General features: G+C 34.8%; 1 protein-coding gene and 1 long non-coding RNA gene across 3 annotated transcripts; one reads left to right on the top strand and one right to left on the bottom strand.

Annotated features, from left to right (window-relative positions):
- The first annotated feature begins 2,849 nt into the window (after positions 1 to 2,849).
- LOC116136342 lies at positions 2,850 to 4,151 on the top strand. 2 transcript variants are annotated; one of them, XR_004129022.1, is made up of 4 exons: positions 2,850 to 2,965; positions 3,061 to 3,117; positions 3,533 to 3,863; positions 4,047 to 4,151. It is a non-coding gene; the product is annotated as an uncharacterized LOC116136342 (long non-coding RNA). The 2 variants fall into 2 exon arrangements; XR_004129021.1 differs by having other exon boundaries at positions 3,061 to 3,863.
- Positions 4,152 to 4,695: 544 nt separating this feature from the next.
- LOC116136341 (alkane hydroxylase MAH1-like) lies at positions 4,696 to 6,747 on the bottom strand. Its single transcript, XM_031422049.1, has one exon. It carries the CDS (start codon positions 6,680 to 6,682, stop codon positions 5,159 to 5,161), a length of 1,524 nt encoding a protein of 507 aa, XP_031277909.1. The 5' UTR covers positions 6,683 to 6,747; the 3' UTR covers positions 4,696 to 5,158.
- Positions 6,748 to 9,331: the final 2,584 nt, after the last annotated feature.

The following is a 9,331-nucleotide window of genomic DNA, read 5'->3' on the forward strand; positions in this document are numbered from 1 at the left end:
GTTTCTCAGCGCGATTCGCACTTCAAAACTGGAGGGCTTCTGTTTTGCCTCAAAAGTCAAGCCTATGTCGCACAATTAAGTCTCTCTGTACCAGCTGCCAAGCCCATATCTCCAAAGATATTCTCACAAACTTTATCTCATTTCAAAGAGATGAATGGACGAGGCCTTCCATGTGTCAGGCAGCTTGCAAACACTCATTGCATTGATTGCAAATGTGAATAAATGGGCATTTCTCTTCCCAAGAAGGAGGTCGGAGGGCAGGGCTGAGATTTGAGTTTCATTTTATTCTCTCTGTGTAAACACGTATTTCTTCATCTTTGTATGCCTTACGGCAAAAATCATAGAAATAGTCAGAGATCAATAAACTGGATGTAGAAGTCGCTTTGCATCCGAACCACTATAAAAACCCCTCTTGCCAATCTCTTATTCATTTTTCTGCAAAATATATAATCTCAGCTCCATATTCAAATCCCATGTATCCATCACGTGTGTCTCCTGAGTTAGTCAAGCGTTTCCCCACGTGCGAGTCATTGCGCGCCAAACAAGCGTCAATAGAGACAATATTATGCCTTCGAGATATATATCTTTGAATGCAAATATAATACTATCAATATATCCTTTTTTTTTTTTTTTGGCGAAGCTACAATACAGTGGAACTTTATTCGGAAGAAGTTTCAAAAAAAAAAAAAATACCGAAAAAGGGACATAAAACCTTAACCCGCAAAGATACAAAGGTAAATCCATACGCGAAGAGAAAAGTACTACCACCAATGAAGGCTCGGATGAGAAAGACCAAGATTAACCGATTTATTCAGCTTCATTTCCTTCATCGTAAATATGGAGAAGTGGGTCTGAAGCCTGTTTTGCTTAGGAGGATTAGAAGGTGTATTTTTCTCTCTCTCTCTCTTTTTTTTGTTGGTTGGTGTGATTCCTGTTTGAGTTGATAAGAGAAATCCCAGCAATTTGTGGGACTGGTTTGTCTGATTGATAATGGAAGTGTTTTGTTACTTGAAGTGTGAAATTGTTTGTGTGAATGTTCAGTCTTCATTTTTTTTGCAAAAATTTAATCACTTGAGTTAAAGTTATGTTTGGTGTATTTTGTGATATTGGTGGTTTGTTGGAAAGGGACGACTTTTCTATATTAGTAATTTGAGTTGAGTTGAAATTTGCAACAAAAAAAAAAAAAAAAAAACCAAAAAAGGGGACATAAAAAACCTTAACCCGCAAAGATAACAAAGGTAAATGCATATGCGAGGAGCAAAGTACTACCACCAATGAAGGCTCTGATGAGAAAGACCAAGATTAACCGATTTATCGGCTTCATTTTCTTCACCGTAAATATGAGAGAAGTGGGTCTGAAAGCCTGTTTTGCCTAGGAGGATTAGAAGGGTGTATTTTTTTTTCTCTCTCTCTTTTTTTGTTTTTTTTTGAATCAAATAAGCCATCTTACTCTGAGTTGGCAAGGAGGAGAGAACCTTTGTTATCAATTAAGGCATCTTATTCTGAGTTTCCAAGAGGAGAGAAGTCTTTGTTATGTATGCTATGCATATAACCCCCATACCGCATTGTGTTCATGTATGTTGTATATATTTATGCATTGTTATGACTTTTGCATGTTTTCTCATTTTTTTATGTTGGATAAATGAAAAGATTTTGTTGGTTGCTTGTGATTTCTTGATTTGAGTTGATAAAGAGAAATCTAGTCAATTTGGTGGACTGATTTGTCTGATTGATAAATGGAAGTGTTTTGGTTAACTTGAAGTGTGAAATGGTTTGTGTAGAATGTTCAAGTCTTCATTTGTTTTGCAAAAAATTTAATCACTTGAGTTATAAAGTTAATGTTTGGTGTATTGTGTGATATTTGGTGGTTGGTTTGGAAAGGGACGACTTTTCCATATTAGTAATTTGAGTTAAGTTGAAATGTTGCTGGGAAATGGGTGAAAAAGGGGGTGAACTGCAAGTTTTTAGAAGTTTTAAGGTTCAAGTGATAATATTTAATACATTGGGACTGTACTGAAAATTTACAGATCTGGTGCTGCAGCAGAAGACTTTTTTCGCTGGGTAGTGAACATTCTGGAATTTGGACTAAATTGTAAGTTTTGAAAGTTTCTTTGGGGGTGTTTTTATAGTATTTTGAGTAGTATTTTTGAAATATTATTTGTAGGTAGAGTTGGGTGATTATTTCGAGGTAAAATTTAAAATTGACAAAAAAATCCATTAGGTTTGCTAATTTAACTAAACACCTTAATATATAAATTTTTGTAAAATAAAAAAAACACCCCCACCCACCTACAGTTGCCAGATTTTGTCTACTATCGTCAGAATTTGGCCGAAATCTGGCGTTACGGGGCACGACAGGCCAAATCTGACCATTCGTGCGTCGATCTGGCCTTTTTTAGCCAGATTTACCATGGATTTGGCTGGAAAAGACCAGATTTACAGCTAGATCTAGCCGTCATCGACGGCCAAAGATATGGCCGTCGTTGACCACCAGATCTGACATTTTTTGGCCAGATCCAATGTGGGTTTGACCGAAAAAGGACAGATCGGCTCATTATCGGCCAGTAGTGAACCGTTGTGATAGATTTCGGCCACCACCGACGGTGGTTGCCAGAATTTGGCAACTATGGGTGGGTTGGGGTGCTTTTATTAATTTATAAAGTTTTTTGTTGGGGGTTTAAGTGAAAATATTCAATTTCTTGGGACCTTGCAGATAATTTAGGGGTCCTTTTGTGATAAAAATACTGACGTGCCAGGGGAAATAGCGCAAAAATTAAGGGGGCAAATAGATTTTCCACTCACTCAACTTAGATCCAGTTTCAGTCGACTGGAAGGAGGAAGAAGAGAAGAAAAAGAGAAAGAGAAAAAGGGAAAGGAGAAAGGAGAAGGAAGAAAAGGGGAAGAAGGGCGGTTTTGACCCCATTTTCGTTAGGGAATCGATTTTTTGGGCGTGCATTATCCGTGGGTAAGCTTTTATTTGGGTAAATTTTTATCTTTTTTCCCCTCATTTTCCCAAGTTTAGGGTTTAAGCTAATTTTTTCAAAGAATTGGTTCAAATAGGAGGAGGACAACCAAGCTTTTTGAGGGTTTTCGTTATTTGGGACAAGCTTCAGGGGAGTGAGTGGAAAATCCAAAACCCTAACTTTTATTTTTAGCAAAAAAATAAATAAATAATTTACTCTAGTATAATAAATGTTTTATTTTTCTTAAATCCTTTGATTTTTGTTATGGAAATGTGTTTAATACAAAATTATCATTTAGATTTGACAATGATTGGATTTCGATATGTCTTGAGCAAGAATTATTGATAATACAAAAATTTGGCTAAATTGTTATTAAAACTTGTATTTTTAGCCTCATATTGTATTATTGTGATTTAATATAATGTTATATGTTTCTCTGTAAATGAAGGCATGAGATTTATGAAAAATTGTGAGTTGAAAGCATGTATATTGATAATAGTAGTTTCAAACCACCATATATAGTATCCATCCCCCTCATGATATTGATTTGATCCTACATATGCGTATAGTTGTTATTTGTCGGCCTAAGTGGGTCAAAGGCCTGAGCAAGACAGATATCATTACATTAGATTGATTTTGTCGCCCAAGTGGGTCGAAGGCCAGAGCAAGGCAGATATCGCTACATTAGATTGTTTTTGCCAGTCCAAGGGGGTTGAAGGCCTAAGTGAGGCAGATATTGCTAGACATGATATGTGGTACCGACTCGAGTGATGCATGGTCTCGTTGGGTCGAAGGCTTGAGTGGTGACTGATTCTGCCTAGCAGGATAAATTTTGCATTCAATCTGCACGATGTTAGACCTTGCCGGGTTGGATGGGTTCATATCTAGGTACTAGTTATGGTGAGGATTTTCACATGAAATTGGAAGATGTTTTATGTTTATATGAATCGTTTATGGAAGTGGAAGTTTATAAATATAAATGTTTTGTTGTATATTAAAATATTTTCTTCCTTTCCCTCACTCACTGAGTATTTCTAGCTCACCACAAATTTTTTTTTTTTTATATTTCCTTCCCCCCACCAGGTCAAGAAGAGGATCGTGTAGAAGAGTGATATTCGCTCGAGGTTGAGCCACACGACTTCATTTTGTTAAATGTGTAACTGATGGATTTTACTTTTGTATCACATACTTATGTTTTGTTTTAGATTTATTTTAAAAAAAAAAAAAAAAAAGATATAAAACCTGATACCAAATATTCCTTTTATTTTTTTTGTAAAAAAATTATTGACGTATGCACATAATGATGCGTAGAGGAAAATGTTTTGCAATGATATTTCAAAAAAAGAGATTTCTAATGGTTTTACAGATTTAACATGGCGTGTCTCAGTTACCTGAGTCTCATGAGTATGTCCGAAGCTCGTGGGATAGGGAGGGTCAAGACGAGTCATGTCAATGCAAGCCAAGATTGAGGAGAGAAGTTGCCAAAAGGAGAGAAGTCTTTGTTATGTATACAAGCCAAGATGACTGTTGAATAACTTCTAAACCATAACTTATCATATGTTATCATAAGCAAAATCTGTAGTTAAAATAAAAGCGAAGAACTCTGCATGAAGACTTGAATGGAAAACCCGAGGTAACTGCAAAGCCACCAAGAAACTGCTAATTATGATCCCGAACAACGTCCATAGCTGCTGAATCCAAAACAACGTCCGCAGCTACTGCCATAAAATTAGTCTAAACTAACAAAGTTTTAGATAGAATTTAAACATTGACAGATATCAACTACTGTTCATTAAAGTGATAGGTTTTTATTAGTTTTGAACAAGAAAGTAAGGGATTTAACAAATATCTAAACTTACAATATCTCTACAACAATTATTTGGATATCCTATAACAAAAATAACAACATAATTACCCTTTGGATAGGCAAATTAAGATGGCTTTGGCCATTCTGAATCAAACCAATTAAACTAAGCAGCGTTGAATCTAACAGCCAAAAGTAGCAGACAGAATTCTATTACAACTTCGAATCTAACGGCCAAAGAGTAGAAGTCACAATTCTTATACAACTCTATAGAGCTCATCTTTTGTTAACCTTTCTCTCTAATTTTGTTTGTATATCAACATCATTACAAATCTTTGATCTCTGTTTGTATTCAATTTCTAGCATTTAAGCCATCTATACATGCACGATTCTATTCAGCCCACCTATTGAGTACTCTCATCTTTAAGCCTGAGCTCATGTGAAGAATGATTGATACATTGGGACTATGTCGCTGCCCTTCCACTACTTGAACATTGTAGTTATGAATTATAGCGGCTGCTACAGCCTTCATTTGAGTGAAAGCAACTTCTTTGCCTAGGCAAGTTCTTGGTCCTGCATTAAAAGCTAAGAACTTGTACGAAGGCTCATGTTTGATCCTTCCTTTCTCCGAAATCCATCTCTGAGGCTTGAACTCCAAGCAATCATCTCCCCATATCGACTTCATTCTTCCCATTGCATACAAAGAAAACAAGATCTTATTATTTGGAACAACATGGTGCCCACTTGGAAGGATGTCTGGTACTATTGGGACCTTGTGTTGAAAAGGAACTGGTGGGTAAAGCCTTAATGCTTCACACAATGCCCCATGAAGATAAACAAGCTTATTAAGCTCTTTACTTTCAAACTTCCACCATTTTGCTGCCATTTTATCCGCTGGTATTATCATTTCAAGCTCTTCTAGGATCTTGGTTTCCACTTGTGGATTCTTTGAAACAAGCCAGAAGAACCAAGTGAGAGCAGAACTTGTTGTGTCCCGCCCGGCGAGCATGAAACTTAAAATGGTATCTCTCAATAGTTTGTCTACAAATTTCAACCCGACGGCCTTGCAGTCTTCACTCATGTATGATGTTAATAGATCCACATCTTCCGCTTCTTCTTTCTCTTGGATTCCTTTGCTCAACTCCTCTCTTTTCTTTTGTATATATTCAAATACGATTCGATCTAATGTCTCCTTAGCTTTCTTCATTTTCTTTTCTTCCCCAATGCCTAGCCATCTTTGTAGCTTCCAAACTCTTTCTGGGACAACATGCCTGTAAAATATTGATTCCTCAGCATCTTCCAAGGCCTTTGAGAATGGAACTTCCGGGAATTCAATGGACAGGCACCCTGGATCATAGCCGGTAACCAATATGCAAGTAGAATCAAATGTGAACCTCTGAAACAAATCCTGCAAGTCCACTGCTTTCCCTTCCTTGGCTACATGTTCCAGAATTGGGATCAGTCCTTTCCCCACCTTAACACTGATTGTCTTCACCAAAAACTGGTGAAACTTCTGATGATTCATCAACATTTGAGCAGCTTTCCTTTGGCTTATCCACAAATCTGAGTCCGAATTAAAAATTCCATCTCCTAGAACATCAAACATTTCTTTGAACTCACGCCCTTTTGGGAAGTTCGAGAAGTTTGAACTCATTATGTAGTGTATATTGGCGGGATCAGCCGTGACTAAAAAGTCCATGCTAGCAAACCAAGGCCCCTGGAACAGAAAAGTACCTTGGCTTCGCTGTAATAATTCTGTGACCCAATCGTGAATCCTGTGAACTTTGAGCAGAAGCTCCGGCAACATTCCCACAAATGGAAAGTTCTTGGGCACCCCATTGTTGTTGGTGAAGTACCGAAGAAGGAAGAAGCAAATGACTGCCAGGAAGATTTCAAAAAGGCCAATTAATGCCATATCCAGAGTTGTATTTAGTTTGAGTTTGGGTCTATTTACTTATCTATGCTTGAGAGTTGAGATTGAGTGGCATATATCGCGGCTATTAATGACGCATTAATTTTCATCTAATAAGTAATTGAAGACGATATCTATCCATAGCCTTCATAATTGTACAAAATTTTGTCCATTGCGCTCAAATTATGGGACTTCACAAGGCATTCTTTGTCTTCTAATTTGTCAATATAACGTATGTCATGGGCCATGGGAAAATATACCGGTTATTGTTTATTGAAGGAGATCTATCTCTTTCAATCATGGTTGTTAGTATCCTACAATATCCGATTAATATCATATGATATAATTCGATATAGGTCACTAATGATACATATCAGAGAGTGTATCCTAAACTATTCTATACGTAGATATATATTCTACGATACGATACGTATCCTTAAAAATATCGATATAAATCGATACGACTTTATTAATTTGGACTAAATGTCAAAAAAAAATTTTGAGTCGAAACCGGGTCACCCAACCCGATTCACTAAAACCTGTCCAAATTTACCTATTTTGCATGAAGAAAGTGAAGAGTAATATGTATTGCCCATTTTACATGATAATAATAATATAAGTGGAGATATATATATTAACATTGATCTTAGAATTTTGTGATTAATTTTGATTATGTAATACCGTAATTTAAAGTCAATAATACTACAAAATTCTTTAATTAATCTTGGGGATTATATTAATTTTTAGAAAATTTTGATTATTTTATTAATTTTTTTGAAAAAGACGTATCTTACGATACGATACGCGATATACGATTCAAAAAATTAGGGTTTCGATACACGATACGATACACGATTTGATAACCATGCTTTCAATTCGATTAGTGATCCGAGAGTAGAGAAATCTCTAGCAATTCAATTATTGATTAGAGAATATAATTTATCTACGAAATCGTTGCTTACTATAATATATTTATGATTGATTAGACATACATACGGTATAATATTTATATTTTTTTAATTGAAATTGAGATTTGTAAATAAAAGGAGTTTAGTATAGTAGCGTATACACTAGTATCTGTTACCTGTAACTCCAAATCTCTCCACTCTCGATCTTTCCGCCTAACTTTTAAAACCTCTCTCGTTTCAATCGTAAACTACTCTTTCAACTCATCAACTCTTTATCTTTCTTATAACAAGTTGAGGTCAATTGTTGAGTTATTCCATAGGTCAAAAGTCTTTGGGGGATTATTAATTTAGGGTTTTCTTTTAGATAATTTACAATATTTATTTGTTTATCTTTATCTTATAAAGTGATATTTGAGGATAAGGTTTTTTGTGGTATGCTAGTTATTTGTTATTTTTATCGTTTCTAGTGTAAAATCACCAATTTTCACTTGTAATATATAAATTTGTTTTACCATTAATTGATCACTTATATCAATCTAAATCTTTTTCTTTTTCTTATTTACTCTCTTTTATGCACTTCTTTAATTTTAATAATTTTTTCCTTAAACATGTTGATTTAGAGCTTCAGTAAAAAAAAAAAAAAAAATATATATATATATATATATATTTTTTTTTTTTTTTATGAAAAGAGATAGAAAAAGTTTTATAATAGTTTAGTCAGAAAACAGTTTCTCAGATCCACACACGACTCCTGTGGTTCTAATAACTAATTGAAGACGATATCTATCCTTAACATTTATAATTGTACGAAATTTTGTCCATTGCGCTCAAAATATCAGACTTCACATGGCATTCTTTGTCGTCTTCTAATTTGTCAATATAACAGATGACATGGGCCATGGGAAAAAGACGTCGGTTATTGTTTATTGGAGGACATCTATCATTTTCAATTCGATTAGTGATCTGAGAGTAGAGAAATCTCTCGCAATTCAATTATTGATTGATAAATAAGTTTCTCCACGAATCGTTGCTTATCTATTGTTGTGTGTGATTTTCATCTTGATGCGTGATTTTATAAACGCAAATGTAGCGAGACATCGGTTATTGTTTATGAGGAGATCGATCACTTTCAATTCGATTAGTGATCTGAGAGTAGAGAATCTCTCGCAATTCATTATTGATTAGAGAAATAATTTCTCTACGAAATTGTTGCTTACTATTGTTGTGTGTGATTTTTTCATCTTGATGCGTGATTTCATAAACATGCAAATGTAATAACTATACTTTCGCAAAAAGTAATAAGTGATAATAGAGTATCATTCCTACGGAATAGTGTTACTAAGTACCGTATTCTCTATTTAAGTCCTATTGAAGAAACAATAAATTGGATTGATGGAAAATTAACAACTAAATACAAATTACAAATATAAATGAATGAAATAAATTAAAGCAAACCTAACAACTTAACTAATTAATCAATGCTAAAAAATGTTAGGTTGTTGATTTCACCTAGATATGTTACCCAAATCATAGATCTATTACCAAGTTCTAATTCCTTGATTGAAAATTGAATTCCCTAAGTTGTGAAACATACATTCTCAGGCTATATTTCTCTACTTATCCCTATTAAGCTTCCGCACCCAATAAAATGAAGATATAGTTCAATGCCTTTTAAGTTTTATGAAATTCTATCTAGATTTCATAGATCACTAAACCTATCTCTAGCGTTGGCTTAATCTACAGT

The sequence above is a fragment of the Pistacia vera genome, unplaced genomic scaffold (genome assembly GCF_008641045.1).
Source record: "Pistacia vera cultivar Batoury unplaced genomic scaffold, PisVer_v2 Contig310, whole genome shotgun sequence".
Classification (NCBI taxonomy): Eukaryota; Viridiplantae; Streptophyta; class Magnoliopsida; order Sapindales; family Anacardiaceae; genus Pistacia; species Pistacia vera.

What these genes read in the sequence shown, in the direction of transcription:
- LOC116136341 (XM_031422049.1), bottom strand. Translation starts at nt 6,682, where the DNA reads ATGGCATTAATTGGCCTTTTTGAAATCTTCCTGGCAGTCATTTGCTTC.